This window comes from Telopea speciosissima, chromosome 2 (genome assembly GCF_018873765.1).
Source record: "Telopea speciosissima isolate NSW1024214 ecotype Mountain lineage chromosome 2, Tspe_v1, whole genome shotgun sequence".
NCBI lineage: Eukaryota > Viridiplantae > Streptophyta > Magnoliopsida > Proteales > Proteaceae > Telopea > Telopea speciosissima.
In genome coordinates this window covers 45795482-45815231 of record NC_057917.1, presented here as the reverse complement: position 1 = coordinate 45815231, position 19750 = coordinate 45795482, and the positions used below count along the sequence as shown (strand labels likewise).

The 19750-nt window shown below is 40.0% G+C and overlaps 1 protein-coding gene across 1 annotated transcript in view; it reads right to left on the bottom strand.

The window, feature by feature from the left end:
* Positions 1-238: 238 nt before the first annotated feature.
* LOC122650757 (nucleolin 2-like) overlaps positions 239-19750 on the bottom strand; it is a 35042-nt gene continuing 15530 nt past the window's right edge. Inside the window, exons 7-12 of the mRNA XM_043844144.1 lie at positions 17577-17638; positions 17412-17491; positions 2024-2094; positions 1894-1934; positions 1213-1258; positions 239-493 (exon numbers count right to left, since the gene is read on the bottom strand). Of these exons, the coding sequence (XP_043700079.1) occupies positions 489-493; positions 1213-1258; positions 1894-1934; positions 2024-2094; positions 17412-17491; positions 17577-17638 (305 nt within the window). The 3' untranslated portion in view covers positions 239-488. The remainder of the gene's footprint in view (positions 494-1212; positions 1259-1893; positions 1935-2023; positions 2095-17411; positions 17492-17576; positions 17639-19750) is intronic.

The window sequence follows — 19750 nt, the reverse complement described above, 5'->3', positions numbered from 1 at the left end:
CCAAAAACTAAACGGATGCGGATACGGATAGACTATAGCTATCCGAAAAGCTATATTTACATGTAAACGGATAAAATATCCGATCCGTATCCGTGTTCGTATCCATTTAGCACTATCCGAAACCGTCAGATAGCTAATCAGATGCAGATGCGGATATAGCACTATCCGAGCCGAATCCGATCCGTTTACAGCCATAGAAAGAAATAATGTTATACAAATAAAACGGATCAAGAACTTGCATGCTGAAAATAAATTGACTGCCCTGATTTCAAGATTTACAATGAAGGTGGGAAAAAACTGTTGACTACGCTGAGTTGAGATTTGATTCTTTTCAAGTTCCAATAATCCTAACATTGCCATCCGGTCCAAAGAAAAGTGAATTTCTGAGTAAATCAACAACAATAAGTCTTGATCTAACAAATGTTAGAAAGAGCAAACAAGTATCAATACTGCGACTCTGCTAGCTAGCTTGATCCAATGGATATTTGTCAGTCTGTGACAAGCAGAAAACTGTCAGGAGGATTAGAAGACAACAGACCACAGGAAGAGATTACAGTGTCAAACTAAGCTTTGCCAAGTGCTGAGATCTAAGCATCACTCTGCATTGCAGATCCATCATCTACAGTAACCACATTCCTAATGCCCACAAATCAGGACCTAGGGCTGGATCACTGCCACATACAAACTGCCTACTACACTCAAAAACCAGAATGATCAGATGATATCAATCCATCTGATCTCTGACCTGTTTCTTTTGAGTGTATTAACTCCCATAAAATTCTTTTTGTCTGTCTTAATGGAAGGAAAAAAGGAAATGGTTGGGATCGTCTATTTCCACTGATTTCTGGTCCAGTAAATTTCTTGTATGGGCTCCAAGCTATCCCATGTTTTTATCTAATTATCATGACATATTGTTTGCACCACCCAAAAAAAAAAATTCATGTGACATTACAAATTATAGGCACCCAAGATCATGTGATGGGTCCAGCAGACCAAGATCCAAGAAAATGCAAGACAATAATTGCTGATAAAACAATATTTACAAATCATGCTTGTGTGAAGATGTGTGAAAATAACTGTAATTTGAAATAATAATAGAAATTACAAAATAACACAAAGCTATCACAGGCTGTCAATTCTAGAACTTCATTTCTTTAAGCAATTTGGCTAAAGATTAGCTCTGGTAGCTGATTTAAGAGTATAATAACTTACATTTACGATAAAGGCCACTTCCATAGGGAGCAGCTCCTAGTTTTGTCTGCAGAATAAGATCAAGAGAACAATGCAAAATCTTAAAGGAAAAATTACACCAAGAAAAGAGAAAACATGAAAATAAAGAACAAAGAGAAAACTCAATAAGAAAACCCAAACAACTCTTTTTGTGCTGAACAGATCGCTCCAAAAGATTATAATCTCCTATTTTTGCATCAGGAGCAAACCAAAACTATATATGCAGAGTTAACATCTAAAATCCAAGATAAATGATGGTTCAGATAAAATCAAGGTCACCTGCCCAACATAGTATCAGGGATGAAAGAATGCTAATATTAACAAATAAATAAGAAGACTATAGTAATACAGAAAAAATTTTAGAATACTGACTTTAACCCCACTACCTAAAAAAATAAAAAAAACAAAAGAAGCAAAGAAACATATTTACACGTACACATATTTTTTCCGGCTTCTAGTAAAACATGCTATTGATAGATTTTTATGTTTTCTGCATATCTATTATCTAGTGACTAGTATGCTATTTCATCCTCAAGCTTCTAGGAACTAACATTCGTAATAAGAAGATCTGACTATATTAAAACACTATGCTTGTCAAATACACAAGATGAAAAACTAGGGTAGTGCAAAGAGTGCCATTATTAGAATTGATAGAGCCTATACCTGGAGATATCTTGAATGATCTGCAGACCCATAAGGTGAATCTAACACAACCCAAAAGAAGTCACTCCATGTCAAGTACAAATAGACAATAAGATAATTGATTGCTAATAATAGGAAGGATTTAGCATACCGGGTTTGTGACCAGGTATTGATGGCTGATAATAGAGGAGGGATGCTCCACTTATACCTTGGGATAATATACTGTAACCATACAGCAAGCGAAACAAAAATAATTCATTGCATGTGCAAAATAGTTTTCATTCAAATACGCATACTATTGATCATAGGATCCATGCCTCTATGTTTTGGTGATGAAACAACCATGGATGATAAAATTGGGATTACTAAAATGTGTTTGATTGTGAAAGGTCTAATGTTATCCCATACAGTGAGTACTTGGTGAAGTGAATACAAGCATCATGTAGCAAAAGAGCATACTTGTCAAGTATCGACTGGAGAGCTTCAAAACCCAAGATGAAGGACTCAAGTCTTTGAAGCATCATGAAGAGGAAAACAAAATTAGCATAAGTTTTTTGTGTTTTATTGTAAATCTTTGTCATCTATGATGTATTGTCTCTCAGTAGCATTAAAGCTATTTAAAAGCCACTAAGGACCTAACTGGAATACCCTTGAACTTAGATAGCTAAGAAATCCGAGTAAAATCTGTTCAGACATCAATTTTGTTGTCTGCAGCCCATACAGAAGTCTACTGACAAAGGCTATGTCTGTTTGGTCATGTAGGCGTTTGGTTAAACTGGAGTATTTTTCTAAGCCCTTTTGTCAGAGGTTGTTCGGTGAAGGAAGAAGACGCCCGCATAAGGATGTAGACGTCCAGTGAATCACGCAGACGCAAAACCAGTAAGCCCTGACTCTCATACATGTCAGAGTCCCTCAGTCAGACAGACGTTGCAGACGTCCGCACACCTATACGGACGCCAATGTGACATGTATTTCAACGGTAATAAAATTGACTGTTGGGAGTCCAACGGCTAGATTTTTTAGCATTGGAGTTCAACAGAAGTCTGATTGCAGTCAGCGGTCGTCCGCTTAGTTTTTTGCACAAATCTGGAGTATTCTCTTGTTAACACCATGAGCCTATTTAAAGGGGACTGTTAGACATTCTAAACAACTTTTGACAACACTTTTTATTGCGCTTACTTAGAATTACTTCAACCTTGGACTTTATTGTTTTGTGAATTCATACCGGGTGATCCAAGAATTTGCCTATGATTTTTTCAACTAATATGTCGATATAGAAAGATCTCCTTATTTCTTCACCATGGGTTCTCGCATCAGTGGGACACTTTCAAATGAGTAATGCTTACCATTCCATTATTCACACAAACCCCTTCAATGAGTTATTGGCTGCCTTGCTTGAGGAATAGTTTCACAAAATGGAGAAGAAGTGGAATAACGTCCAATCTTGTTTCTGGATTGAGTGGAAAAGTACGGGCAATTTGTGAACAGCTAACCATCACACTGTAAAAATTGGATAGGTTCGATCTATGGTCATTGGGGCTTACTAAAAGGATCTACTAAATTCATCAAGTTGTACCAAAGGATCAAAACAGCCAGTTATTAATGGAATTCCTTGTCGGCTCTCTGTAAAATACTTGTTTGGCTGAGGGCTTCCAAATATATTGTAAGCTAAACCCGTGCTGACAAATTGGGGCGGTTATGGGCGAGGAGGGATTTGAAACTCCAACACCGTGGTTCGTAGCCACATGCTCTAATCCTCTGAGCTAGAAGCCCCACCCCATCTCCATTGGATCTGTTGAATAAGATGACCTTGTCATTGTTCAATTTTTTCTTGTTGAGAAAGAGATTTTCCTGGATGAAATGAAACATTTGATTCATGCAACAGGAGAAACATTTTCCATTCCTTGGCTGAAAAGATATGTGGCCATGAAAGAGGGATAAAGTGGAACAGAATTGACAGGGTGGTAAGAGTCGTGCAAACACTTGTTTCCTCCATCCTACATATTTTGGGCCTTAGCTCCATGGAACAATATGCTACAACTGAAACATGGAAGAATTGAAATCTTAGACCAAAACACTATGTATGGACGGTAAGAACTGCCTAAAACATCTTGAGCTTTATTTTGCCATCCCATCTACTTAGAGGTTGTATCTTTTTCTTCTCTCACTTTCTTGAAAGTGTTGTAAGTTTCTTGTGTGGAAATTTGTCCGCACAAGACGAGTCATGACGTGACATTGTTGGGTTTTTGGTATGAGCCTTGAAAAACACTTTGGGTTTGTAGTGAACCATGTAAAAACTAGAAAGTGTAAGGGTTTGATTGCTAACTATGAAAGCAATTGAGCTATTGGAAAACCTAAGTACTTGAGCAGCCTTGGTAGTCGATGTAGGGAGTTGCCCAAACCACTCTACTTCTCCTATGTTCTCTCTTGCTTATTTCTATTTTCCCCCTTGCATTTTCTTGAGAGTGGGTGAGAGTTTAAAACTAATAGCCTCCGCATTTATCCTTGTACAAAGTTTTTGAACTTCTTCAAATTTCTATAATCCCAATTCACCCCTTCTTGGGAGATCTCTGATCCTAACAAGTGGTATTAGAGCCTAGTTCTATTCAAAGGATCTAATCAATCTGAAGAGTAAGATGACCTCCCAAACTTGTTATGGTTAGAGTGATGGATTCTCCACAACCTGTCCTCCGTCATTCAACCAGGCAAAACTTCAACTACTGGAAAACAAGATGACAAAGGAAGTGTGAAAAGTGTTGGAGGTAGCGCATAAAGGCATAGTTTGAAATCTCAGCGAAATCTCGAAAATCTCAGATATCTCGACCTGCTCGAGACGAAACCATATACGAAACATAAGACATGCAATGTTTTGACCGATACAACTGAAATTTCGGTACTGTTTGTACCATCCCACCGAAACATTACAATGCCTCGTATAAAAAGGCATGGTCTTGCGAGTTTTGTTCAAAATTTTGACAGAACTTGATTTTTTCATGGGTTTTGACCCATAGAAGGGGGAAAAGCCTGGAATCTTGATTTTGTTTTTGCCACATCACCACTCACTACTACTCGGATACACTCTAATGGGGGTTGCCATATCACTACAAAGAGATCAATTGTTGCTTACTGGGGAAGATTTGGCTGCATTCAACTATTTTGGAAAAAATAAGACAAATACTTGTTGTATGGGGGTATATTTTTTCATAGTATGTGTCTTTATCCATTATTGCATAATTTACTTGTATAAGGGTTCGACGTTTACAGCCAACCAAGCTTGCAAATCCAAAACACCAAATTGGGTGCTTCTTTTTACAATTTGAAGATTTAAATGTGTTTATTAAGCCTAAAAAAAACTTCTCCTAAAGTTTTGGAGCCAACTATGGCTATTCTCCCACCGAAATCAAGAAATTTCACCAAAATCTTGATTTGGTTCTCGACTTGGTTGAGATACTGAAACGAGACGAGTTTTCGAACTATGCATAAAGGTACATCATAGGTAAAAGTCTCAAGAATCAATCTTTTAGTTCATTCATATGAATTATTTAAGATAAACAATGATGAGTCTTTTAGTACCATGTATTCAAGATTCACCACTATAGAGAATGAGCTTAAATTGTTGGGTAAAGTTACCCACCGGTGGAACTTGTCACCAAGATCCTTAAGTCCCTACCTGAAAAGTGGGAGCCAAAGGTTACGACTATAGAAGAGGCCAAGGATCTTGCTAAACTACCTCTAGATGAGCTAATTGGCTCTCTCCTCACCCACAAGATGGTAATTGGTAAGACCAATTAGAAGAAGAAAGACATAACACTCAAGGCCTCTTCGTTGGATGATGAAGAGGGCGATGATAGTGATAGTCCTTTTTTCTCTTACAGATCATCAGAACTTCATCTGGGCTCGAATCCTACTGAGAGGTCCACTAGAGATCAGAAATTGTTGAAGAAAGAACAATCTGTTTCTTTTGTCCCTTCTAGGCAATCAAAAATAATGAAACGGTTGATGTATTCAAGATAATTACGTATTTACAAAATACCATCTCAATTCATCCTATTTTATCATAACCCTCATGACCCATAAGTTCAACAGGTTTCTCAGATTTAATAAAAAGGGCAAGGTTGGTTCTTCATCAAGAGGCAGTCAATGTTATAACTGTAATAGGTTTAGCCAAATGATCAATGAATGCAAAGTAAAGAAACCCTTAGCTGAAAAGACTGAGAAACCTAGGAGAAGGAAGAAGGCTTTGTCCAGTACATGGGACGAAACGGAAGAATGTAACATGTGCTTTGTCGGTTTACTAGACCCAATGACAATGAAACAAATGACCTTGAGGCAGCTGATGATCCCTCATATGAGGAATTATTAGATCGCATCAAGGATTTGCACTCGAAGTATGAAGCAATGTACAAAAAATATGAGGATTTAAAGTCCAAAACCTCAAATATATTATTCATTGAAAGGCTTGGTAGAGACCTTGTGGACAAAGAATAAGGAATCAAAGAAGCATTGGTCAATACAAATCAACGTATAAGCTCAGATGGGAACTGTTACAAATCCTGAGAAGAAAAGGATAAACCAGAGAAGAAACGATAGGAGAAGAAGAGATGGGGAAGAAAAGAAGAGAACTTGATGCACAGAGTTCCTCTCCCACAGTTTGTATTTATAATAATAACCAATTGCATCAAAATAGGAAACTCATTCCTTGACAACCAAGAAACTAAATATAATAAGAAGCTAACCCTAACTAGGAAACTAACATAAAACGGAGGAAACAAACTAAGAAAACAAGATAGGGACAATCCCCCTACTCATGGTAAATTACCCAAACTACCCTTGTACCCCCACGGCACAAGGGCCCATTCTCAACAGGAACCAAAGGTATCATGTAGTGAAGGTCGGAGTTGAGACCTCACCCAATCTCACCTAGCCTTAAAATCCCCTTTATGCTTGCATGCTTAGATTAGGTTTTGTATTGCATGTTTAGAATAATCTCAGTTCTTATTATGTTGTATTGTGTTTCTAGTTGTTTTTTTAGTCTTCTTTTGAAATGTTTAGTCACTATGTGTTTAGAAAATTGTTTTATGATGTTAGTGTTGTTCTCCTTGCTGTGTTACCTTATATGTTAATGCGTGTTTTGTTTTGGTGGGACACACTCTGGTTCAGAAAAATAAGGAAGCCTGTTGCAAAATTTATCTCATGGACGTCCGTTGAAAAAAATTATATCGGGCAGAAGTCCGCTTGGTGATATTAGGATTTCAATAACTCTAAGTCACTATTTCATGTTTTATGATATGCTTCTTTTTGTCTTCTACAGAATAATTATGATTATTTCATGTTTGTCCTCTTGGTGCATGCCCTGACTATTATTTTTAATTTCCCTGCTATCATTAACAGGTCAGACGTTTGAAAAGGAAATCAAATCGCACAAATGCTCAATTATTTAAATTTTTGGCACGACATTTTCTATTTGCATATAATGCCTCTGCATGTTTCTTTGTCTTCCTACTCTTTTGATCTTTTCCCTTCTGTTTATTCTCTCTTTCCCCTCCTTTTCATCCATTCCTCTCCTAGAAACCCTAGGTTCTTCTCCTTCCCTCCATGGCGCCGCAAAGGAGGTTTCAGCACGGCTCTCCCTCTAATCGGATGTGGACCCCTCCTGCTGTCCCTATCGAAAGCTCTTCATTCAGAAGTCAGCCTCCCTTCTCCAATCATGACTCCACATTGAGAGGGGTTCCTGACAATCCATATAGTGAAGCTTCTGTGAGCAAGAGTGTAGGACAAAGTGAGCAGATGAATGAATATCCTCCAGGCTTCAGGGTTCAAGGAACAGAAGCATGCTTTTTCCAATGAAACCTTCAACGACATGATGCATGTGAGAAGAGTCCAGTATCTTCTCAGAAATGATATTGAGAAGTTTGAATCGAAGGTGGAAGAGAAGCTTAGGCAGATGCATAACTTTCTCCCCATTATGTCAAGCCAAGTCCAAGGAAATACACCTCCACTTCTGCCTCCTCCAAGCTGTCAGCCTCAGCCCCCTTCTTCAGGCCCTAGAAGATCCTGCTATCTTAATGGATGAACATTTATCCATTCTCATGTTTTTCCTTTTATGATTCTCTGTCTTCATTTCTTTTTTTTTAGTATGACTCTTGCTACGCAGGAGATTTCTTTTTTGAATGAGTTCTTGGAACTCGATTTCTTCTTGTGCACCCCTCTATCTTTTCTTTTCTTCCTCAAATATGTAATCTGTCTCTTCTTATGGTAATGAAAGTACTTCGTTTCCCTATTTATGTGTGAGCGATTGTTGAGATTCCAGAGTATGGGTACAAATACTGGCAAATGCCTTAAAAATGGTCTTGTTAAATCTGTCAATTCAATCTGTGGACTATTTTGTATGCTTCATGATATTTCCAAACAGTTACTATTTACGATGTTTGTTTAGTAACTCATGTTGTCTTAAGTGTTTCTGTTAACAAAACAGGAATTTCGTGAATGGCTTGAATGATCAATGAGATCAGTCAAGCTCTCTATTTATAATAATAATAATAAAAGAGATTACAAAGGGAAACACTGTTCACGGCACTGTTCATGACACTGTTCATGTGAACAGTGTCACAGCCCAAATTACAATCCGACCCTTGTTCAAAAGTACATAAAAAAAGCATAAATAAAAAACCAAAAATACCTTTATAATATCGGATAACACATCTCAACACTCCCCCTCAAGTTGGGGCATAGATATCACACATGCCCAACTTGACTAGACTATGATAAAACAACTTCCCACTCAACCCTTTGGTGAAGACATCAGCCAGTTGATCTCCAGACTTCACAAAAGGAATACAAATCTGCCCACTCTATAACTTCTCCTTGATGAAGTGTCTGTCAATCTCCACATGTTTGGTACGGTCATGCTGCACTGGATTGTGGGCAATGCTAATTGCTGCTTCGTTGTCACAGTACAACATCATTGGAAGATGAACAGAACCACGGATATCAAGGAGTAAACTCTGAAGCCACAGTAACTCACATATGCCCTGGGCCATAGCACGGGATTCAGCTTCAGCACTAGATCTTGCCACAACATTTTGCTTTTTACTCCGCCATGTGACTAGATTTCCTCCAACAAAAGTACAATAGCCGGAGGTAGATTTCCTGTCAGGGTTACCACCCCAGTCAGCATCTGTGTAAGCCTCAATGCGAAGATGGTCATGAGGAGACAAAAGGATCCCCTTTCCTGGAGCTGACTTCAAGTAATGGAGAATACGAAGAACAGCAGCCATGTGATTGGAATAAGGATCATGCATGAACTGGCTCACAAGACTCACAGCAACAGCAATATCAGGTCTGGTGTGAAAGAGATAAATCAGCTTACCCACCAATCGTTGATATCTGCCCTTATCAACAGGTTCACCATCCTTCTCTTGCAGACGGGTAGTAGCTTCCAAGGGAGTGTCACAAGGATGACAACCAAGCAAACCAGTCTCTGATAGTAAATCTAGAACATACTTTCTCTGGGAGAGAAAGATGCCTTTTGGAGAACGGGCAACTTCAATCCCAACAAAATATCTTAGCTGTCCAAGATCTTTTATGTCAAATTCCCGTCCCAAGAAAGCCTTCAAGTGAGAAACTTCATCTGTATCATTATCAGTAACAACTATGTCATCAACATAAACTATGAGAAGAGTGACCTTTTCTCCCTTTCGCTTGATGAACAGAGTGTGATCAGCATGACTCTGTTTGTATCCACAGGAGACCATGGCTTTATGAAACCTACCAAACCATGCCCGTGGAGATTGCTTCAACCCATAGAGTGCCCTTTTGAGCCTACAAACTTTCCCATGGATCTTGTCAGAGGAAAAACCCGGAGGAACATCCATATAAACCTCCTCTTCCAACTCCCCATGAAGAAATGTATTTTTTACATCCAACTGTTGTAGGTCCCAGCCAAAGTTGACAGCACAAGACAGTAAGACCCGGATAGTGTTCAACTTGGCAACAGGGGCAAATGTCTCCTGGTAGTCGATCCCATAAGTCTGAGTGAAGCCTCTGGCCACAAGCCTGGCTTTATATCTATCCACTGTTCCATCTGGCTTCTGCTTGACAACAAATACCCATTTGCACCCGACTGGTTTCTTACCCGAAGGAAGAACAACTAGCTCCCATGTCTCATTTTTAAGTAAGGCCGTCATTTCTTCCATCATGGCTGCTTTTCACTTTGGATCTGCAATCGCCTCCTGCCATTTCTGAGGAATAGAAACAGAGGAAAGAGAAGAAACAAATGCACGATAGGAAGGAGATAAAGCATCATAGGAAACAACATTGGAGATGGGGTGTTGGGTGCATGACCTAACGCCTTTACAAACAGCGATAGGTAAGTCAAGGGAAGGATCCTTACCGATGATGTAGTAGGGTCGGATCCGGATCAAGTGCGGACGATTGTGGAGGTAGTATGGTGGTGGTGGTAGTCTCAACTTGTCTTGCGCTCCCGGGTATATACCTTATCAACAGGGATTTGACTGACTGGTCTACGCTCCCCCCTGAATAGGAGCCACTATAGGAGCTGAAGTTACAGAGGGCTCCCCCTGAATAGAAGCCGGAAGAATAGCAGACACATCTTCAAAACCCTGATCCTGCTCCCCCTGAAGAGGTGTCTGGGAATAATATGACAAGGACTCATGGAAGACAATATCCATGGAGACAAAAGTAAGACGAGAAGGTGGATGGTAACACTTGTATCCTTTCTGGGTCGCAGAATAGCCCAGAAAAATACACCGAATGCTCCGTGGATCAAATTTCCCATGAGGATGATGATTGCGGACATAGCAAACACAACTAAAAACTTTGGGGGGAACCACAAAGGAGGAGGAACCCTGAAGGAGATCAACGGGGGAACGACCATCAAGGACACGGGTAGGCACACGGTTGATGAGATAAGCAGTGGTAAGAATGGCATCACCCCAGTAGTGAGAAGGAACCTGTCGTGCAAACATAATGGCCCGGGCTACCTCAAGGAGATGTCTATTTTTCCTTTCAGCAACCCCATTCTGGGCAGGTGTGTCAACACAGCTGGTCTGATGGACAATACCATGTGTAGCCAAATAAAGTTGGAACTGACCCTCCATGTACTCTCTGCCATTATCACTGCGTAAGATGCGCAAGGTGGCATTGAATTGGGTCTGAACCATACGATGAAATAACTGAAAATAGTGGAAGACCTCACTTTTATGGCTCATCATGTACACCCAAGTGGCACGAGTATAACAATCAATAAACGAGACAAACCATCGATGACCAGAAAGGGAAGTACAACGGCAGGCCCCACACATCGAATGAACCAAAGCAAAAGGAAACTCACTTCTTTTATTTAATGAAGAATAATCGAACGAGTCTGTTTGCCAAAACACAAGCCTCACATAAAAACTCATTCCTATTACAATGCTTAATCAAGCTCGAAACAAAAGAGATAAAGTACTAAGGGATGGATGACCAAGTCGGCGTGCAACGATGAAGGTCGGGGGCGAGGTGGATCAAATGATGAGTCAGAGAGGAAGCCGAATGCAAAGTAGAAGGCTGACCCGGGTCAAGTAAGTAGAGAGCACCCTGCATCTTACCACCCCCAATCGTGCGCCCCGTCTCCAGATCTTGTATGACACAATGAGAAGGGAGAAAAGTCAGTTTGCAGTTCAAATCTCTAGTTAGACTACTAATAGAGAGAAGGTTGGTAGAAAAGGACAGAACATGCAAAACAGATTTTAATGAAAGGGTAGGTGAGCAGCGTATGGAACCCTTCCCATTAATAGGAGAAAGGGAACCAATAGCTACTTGAACACTGTCTTTGCCAGAAGATGGAGAATAAAGATGAAATACATGGGAGGAGCCAGTCATGTGGTCGGTGGCACCAGAATCTATAATCCAAAGACTGGATACAGCCGATGCACACAGACTACTGACTGGAGTACCCGAGGCAAAATTAGAACCAGGAGGGGCAGCAGGTGTAGATGCCGTAGTGGAGGCAGTGGAAGAGGCCTGTAGCATGCGACGGAAAGCTAGGAACTCATCCTGAGTAAGCCCAATGTCAGATGAAGGGGCAGCAGCAGCAGTAATAGGAGAATCAGCCATATGAGCCTTGGGCTTAAACTTCCCACGGGCTTTCTTTTCCTCAAAATCAGCAAGCTTCCCATGGAGCTTCCAGCATTGAGCCTTAGTATGATAGAGCCTGTTGCAGTGTTCACACTTGACAGGACCTTTAGGGACAGCAGTGCCACCATCAGTAGTGGTAAGAGAAGGAGTACTGGAAGCAACTTGCAAGGCAGAGCGATCAACAGTAGAGGAATGCAGCATAGCAGCCCGATGAGATTCCTCATTATGAACCAAGGCAAAGGCCTGCTCTAGAGATGGAAAAGGGGACTGCCCAAGTACTTGCACCCGAATAGGATCAAACTCCATATTTAGTCCAGCCAAAAAATCATAGACACGTATTTTGTCAACGAGTTTGCAATAGGCAGCCAGATCAGTAGCAGTAGAGGGCTGATAGTCGGAGTAATGATCCAATTGATGCCACATGTTCTTGAGGGCAGCATAGTATTTGGAGACAGAGAACTCCTGTTGGGTAGTGGCATTAGCCTTCTTTCTAATCTCATAGACCTGTGCATCATTCCCCGTGCGACCATAAGTCTCTTTGGCACCATTCCAGATAGTATGGGCAGTGTCCAGTAGAAGAAAATTGTCTGAGATATCCCCTTGCATAGAATGGATCAAGTAGGACATCACCATCGCATCATTCGACAACCACTTGTTGAGCTGAGAACCCTCTTCCACTGGTTTAGTTGTTGTCCCAAGAAGATGGCCAGAAGGCCACGCCACCATCACAAATAGGTAGACCGAGAGCACTTCGTAGTTAGAGCCATCAAGTTTGATTGGGGCAGCAAGGGGAAGAAAATCAGTCCGGGGCTGGCCATCAATGCCGAAAGAGGCCAAGAAGAATCTGAACCAGTCATTGCAGCAAGTAACCAATCTTCAATGAAGCAGCAAACAGCCAAAAAATATCTAAAAAAATTCTGGACTCGACCCCCAGTAGAAAAGGGCTGTATTGGAGCAAAAAATCTCAGATATGTAGGCTGGGAATGATGTTGAATGAAGGCAGCAAGGGTGCCAATCAGATGCAGCAGGAACCAGCAGCCCAACCCCAAGATCGATTAATGTCAAGGTTTTGAAAAAAACCCTGAGAAGAGAGATCGATAAGGGGTCAGGGTCTTAAACCAATCGATGAAGTAAATAGGGGTTGAGAACAATATCAAATAAAGATCCCACAATAGAAGATGCAGCCGAAACAGATGTAGAGGCCTGATCTCCAAAAAAAATAGGAATCTTCAAATCGCAGACAGTGCTTCAGCTCCACTCGATCCAAAAAAAGAGGCATAAAAAAGGAGGTATATTGGGGCACCAGCTAGATCATTACGATCACCTCAGTAGTGCTGCCCTAATGGGAGAAGAAGAACCAAAAGAAAGGAAGAAAGAAGAAGGGAAGAAGCTCGATGGAGGGAAGGAGAAAAAAATCGAAGGGAGGGAGGTGGGTTTTGAAAACCTAGATCAAAGTGTATTTGGCTCTGATGCCATGTTAACAAAACTGGAATTTCGTGAATGGCTTGAATGATCAATGAGATCAGTCAAGCTCTCTATTTATAATAATAATAATAAAAGAGATTACAAAGGGAAACACTGTTCACGATACTATTCACGACACTGTTCACATGAACAGTGTCGCAGCCCAAATTACAATCCTACCCTTGCTCAAAAGTACATAAATAAAGCATAAATAAAAAACCAAAAATACCCTTATAATATTGGGTAACACATCTCAACAGTTTCCAAACAATTAGTAAGGCCCTTGGTGCCATGTTGTGTGTTCTTTGAGCTCTAGGTGGAAAGCTCACCACATGAACATTTCTTTTTGTGTAATGTGCTGTTATGTGATGTTTCCTTGTGCCTTTGAGATTGTGTGTTTATCATCTTAATCTTAATCTAAGTCTATATTGATTATTGATTAGGTCTATGTGTCTCTCTTTTTACGTCTTTATTCTCTCTGTATTCTCTTTGTATGCCTCATGTTTTGTTTTCCTATTGTTTTAGTGAGTCTCTTCTACTAACATGTTGCTCTACATTATGTGTTTGCTGCGTTTCTATTTTTTTTATCTTTAGTAATCTGTGTTGTATGTGTGCTCCCTCATTTGTGTTGTTACTTGTCCTCCTTTTCTCTCCGTCCTTGTCCTTGTATGTGTGCAGTATATCTCTTAGCATTACCCCTGGTGTTTTATTCTTGTTCTATGTCCCTGTGTTGTTCTTATCTTAGTCTATGTTGTTTAAGTTCTTATGTATCCTTGTCTTTTCTGTGCATGTCCTAGGAAGGATAAGTGATGAAAAAGATAACTTCAAAATACTTTATTTTCTTTTTCCCTATGTGTTCCTGTGCCTCCTTGTTTACCTTGTGCCTGTGCCTTTTCATTTGCACGTGCTCTTTTTTGTGTGTGTGTGTGTGTGTGTGTGTGTGTGTGTGTGTGTATTATGAGTGCGCCATGTTTCATGTATGACTTCGAACAGAGTTGATTGGAGAGCAAAGATCCATCTAGCCGACCCCATTTGTTGTTGGGTAGTGTGTGCATTTGGGGCATTAGAACTCTCTTTGAGAGCCTATTAAGTCCATTTGAGGCCTTAGACTTACATTGCTTGAAATGGTTAAATCTTTTAAGATCTATGTAAGTCCATTTGAGGCATTAGTTCCTTCTTACTTTTATTGGCATATCTTTTGGGTTCTATGGAAGACCATTAGAGGCAATAGATTTGTGTGTAAATGATATATTTTTGGGTTTCTATGTAAGTCAAGGTGTGGCAATAGTTTCATGTGCTTGAATGGTATATTGTTTTGGATTCTATGCAAGTCCAATGGTTTGGGCCTTACTATTCTAATTTTACCCTGTTTTGGATTTTATTAAGTTCAATGTGAAGAGCACCTGCTCTTTAACACATAGTTGTCAAGGTGCCTAGGTGACGAAGGCATTGGAAGGCCGCCTAAGCTCTTAGGCAACAAGGCGCCCTTGTATTTTTTTTTTGTATCCATTATATCTACTATAACAATAAAACAATTATGCTTACAACATTAGAGCAACAACAATACAGATTGAAACTATGCACTAATTGTCCACAATATCTAGTAACATCATTACAACAACAACATTATGTTAGAAACACTATTCTTTAGAAGAAAAAAAAAAAACTTAAGTAAATAAGAGAAGGAGAACAAGAGAAAACTAGTGAAGTATGATTTCTTTCTTAATTAATTAAAATTTTTTTTGGGGGGAACTTAGTTATCCCATGCTTCTCACCCATACACAAACTTGGAGACAAGTCAATAAAAATGTTAGAAACAACAATATTTAGAGGAAAAAATGTAAGTAAAAAAATTCGACCACCTACAGACCCAGGCATCCCAAGGCACCCGCCTTGTTAAGTTAGAATAAGGCTGGTAACCGCCAACCCTTGGAAACCCGCCCAAATGCCTAGGCGACGCATTGACAACTATGCTCTAACAAGAGGTATTAGTGCTGTATTTGGTAAACTTGTGTAACAAGTGTATATCTTTTATTTCACCCCTCTTCGTATTTGTCAATGACAAAAAGGGGGGGGGGGGGGGGTTGGGAATATGAGCATGAGGATGTGAATATATACATGAAGATATGATTGATGGCTAGTACAAGGGGAAAGTAGGTTGATCATGGGATCCATGTCTACCTTGATGTTAAGTAATATTATGATGAGATTTCTTATGGTTGATGATGGTATATAATTGGCTAAGTAGGATGAATCTTCAAATTTGCTCATACATGCTTGTATCATGTTTAATTAAATGAAAACTCATCTTCGTTGATTCACTTTATAGAGGAGGAGATTTTTGTAAAGCTTCCACCATCAGAGTTTATCACCACCAAAAAGAAGGAGAATGTTGTTCATAGGATCCATGCCTCTATGTTTTTGAGATTAAACAACAAAGGAGGATGATAAAATTGGTATTACAAACATGTGTTTGATTGTGAAAGGTCTAGCCAATCCCATACATACATTGACATCAAAGAGAGTACTTGGTGAAGTGAATACGTGAATACAAACATCTTGAAGCAAAAGACAATGGTTGTCTCAAGTATCAACTGGAAAGTTTCAAGACCCAAGATGAAGAACTAAGTCTTTCAATCATCATGAAGAAGATGACAACCATTAGCACAGGTTGGTGTGTTTTATTGTAATCTTTGTAACCTATGATATATTGTTGCTCACTACAATTAAATTTAAAGCCCTCTAAAAGCCAGTAAGGACCTAACTGAAATAGCCTTGAACTTATATGGCTATAAATCCGGGAAAAACCTGTCTAGACAACAATTTTGCTGTCTGTGGTTGTTCGCTTCCCCATGTAGATGTCCACTGACAAAGGAGACGCCGCTTGTTTGCGGAGGCGTCTGGTTAAACTGGAGTATTATTCTAGCCTTCTAGGTCCTTTTGTTAGAGGTCGTCCAGCAAAGGAAGGAGACATCCGCATACCCATGCAGACACCCAATCAATGGTCAGATGAAAAATGGGTCTCTGAGTCAGGAGACGTCTGCACAGGGATGCAGATATCTGTCCTCGTAAGGTGACATCCAGTGAATCATGTAACCCCTGACTTCACACATGTAAGAGTCCCTCAGCCAGTTAGAAGTTGCAGACATCTGCTATGCTGATGCAGACGTCTGCACACCTGTATGGACGCCTACGTGAAATGAACTTCAATGGTATTAAATTTGACCTTTAGGAGTCCAACAGCTAGACTTTTTACCATTGGTGATCAACGGACATCTGCTTGCAGTCAGCGGTCATTGGCTTGGTGTTTTTGCTCATATCTGGAGTATTCTCTCACTAGCACCATGAGCCTATTTAAAGGGGACTATTACTCATTCTAAACAACTTTTGACAACACCATTAATTGCACTTTAACTGAGAATTCCTTTAAACTTGGGCTTTAATGTTTTGTGAGAGCTCTTGAGCTTTATTTTGCCATCCCACCTTCTTAGAGGTTAATCTTTTCTCCTTTCACTTTCTTGAAAGTGCTGTTAGTTCCTTGTGTGGAATGAGCATTGGAAAACACCTTGGGTTTGTACTGAGTTGTGTGAAAACTAAATCTGTAAGGGTTTGATTGCTACCTATGAAAGCAATTGTGATATTGGAAATCCAATTGCTTGAGGAGCTTTGGTAGTGGATGTAGGGAGTTGCCCGAACCACTCTAAATCTCGTGTTCTCTCTTGCTTATTTCTCTTTTTCCCTATGCATTTTCTTTAATGTGTGACAATTCAAAGACTCATAGCTTCCGCATTAAACCTTGTACAAATTTTTTGAACTTCAGTTTTTAGTCTTCAAATTTCTATAATCCCAATTCAACCCCCCCCCCCCCTCTTGGGAGATCTCCCATCCTAACACATACCAAAAGTTACATATGGCAGAACATGCAAAATGGGAAATACCTGGAGCTTGGAATTGAAAAAGAACTATCCAAACATGCACGAGGATATGATCGTGGGTCTGAAAAATGTACATCACCTCCCTGCAGCACCCAAGGAATTGAGGGAATGTCAAGCAGGCAGGATAGCTCAAAAAAAGTACATCTAATCACCAAAATTTGAATTTACCAGCGCAGAAAATGAGCGTTTCCCTCCAGCCATGGGGTATGCATAATCTTGATCTCTATAGCCTGGAAGCAGAAATTGAAAGTACTTCAAAGGAACTCCTACGTATTGACTGCTTTGTTCAATGACCAATGAACAACGAGATAAACTAGGAAATCCAGAATGCTTAAAGAAAGAGAAATAATCACAGATTACAAACCAGTAGAAACACTGGCACTTATACCCACATTGGATATATCCATCGGGCATAAGTACAATGGTCCTATTAGTGTCTAACAGAAATTGACCACATACACCACATTTCAACTTTATCCATAATGATGGGATACAACTACTTTTGAATAACATGCTTATCTAACAGAAACCTAAACATGCACAAAAGAATACAGATGACCCTAGTACATAAGACAACATGAACTCAAGCAACCCCCGAACCCTTTCCTCCCCCCACCTACAAACCAACCAAATCACACACACAGTGAACAATTATTTCCTTAGCTTTCATCAGCAGAATCAGAACATCAAGCCAAACAAGACCAAAATTATGAACATCCAAATCAAGGACACCAGAATAATGTCAAGAAAAAAATTATTTATATGACAAAAAAAAATAAAGGTGGATGTCCGTTTCCTATTCACATAACTAATGATGCTAATACTGGCTGATCAATTGTCCTTCATAACCTCCTGTTCCACTCTATTAGGAACACGGAATTCAGAAAAAAATTATCTGGGGCAAGGTCTCCCAAAATCTCAACCCCGAAGTATACTGGTTGGGCTATTGAGCTTCCTCACATTATACTCCTTTCAAAACCTTGGAATTCCCAATTTGTGCTTTAATCAAACACAATTGAAAGGAACCACATTTATTGCTCTCCTCAAAGAGAGACTATCATAGCAAGTAAGGTTGATAACATTTCCAAACAGAAAACATTATCAATCATCAATAATTAGAAGAGATGAGCCATTTTCAACAAGAAGACTAAAAAGATGCTGACATGAGAGCAGTGGATAAAGTGCTTAGCAAGACCTATGAAAAGTTCAGGAAGGACACCAGGGAACTTTTTTGTTCCCCTGAAACCATGCAAAGAGAATAGTTGTCAGAAAGTGTTAACAAAACAGGGTTTAGTGAATGGCTTGAATGATCAATGAGATCTCCAAGCATCTTTATTTATAATCTTCCAAAGAGTGGCACAATTACAAGTAAACCCCCACATAGTTGACTATACTAGCTATGGGGGAAAAGGACAGAAAAATACCCAAAATACCCTTATCCGGTTACATAACTAAACAGTAAACACTCCCCCTCAAGTTGGTGCATAGATATCACACATGCCCAACTTGACTAAACTAAGATCAAACAACTTGCCACTCAGCCCTTTAGTGAAGACATCAGCAAGCTGATCACTGGACTTCACAAAAGGTATACAAATCTGCTCACTCTCGAACTTCTCCTTGATGATGTCAATCTCCACATGCTTGGTACGGTCATGCTGCACTGGATTGTGAGCAATGCTGCTTGCTGTTTTGTTGTCACAGTACAACATCATTGGAAGATGAACAAAACCACTAAGATCTTGGAGTAAACTCTGAAGCTGGGTGATTCTATTAATCCCGTATTAAATGGCTGGAGCTGGGTGATTCTAACTCGGCCTTCTTTCATTGTTCTCTTAAAGCCAGGTTGAGCTCCAACTCCATCACCCTGCTCATTGGTCGAGATGGATCCTCCCTTTCCTCTGTCCACGATATTAAGGCTGAGGCTGCTTCCTTCTTTTCCTCCCTTTTCAACCCCCTTCTCCCCCCTTCCTCTCCCCTCCCTCCTGGTCTCCTCAACAAATTTGTCCCCCTCCTCCCTGACTAGCTCTCTCCTTTCTATCCCTTCGAATGAGGAGATTACCAAGGTTATCTTGTCCCATAAATCTAACACCGCCCCCGGCTCTGATGGTTTCAGCATGGGATTTTTTCTTAGCTGTTGGGACTATATCAAGGATGACCTCATAAAAGCCGTCTACAGTTTCTTCTTTAACCCCAGTCAGCTTGCCCAAGTCAATCAGACTTTCTTTGCCTCATCCCTAGAAAAGATGGAGCATCCTCTCTCTCTGATTTCAGACCCATTTCTCTCTGCAATCTCCTCTATAAGTTCATTGCCCAAATCCTAGCAAATAGAATCTAGTTTG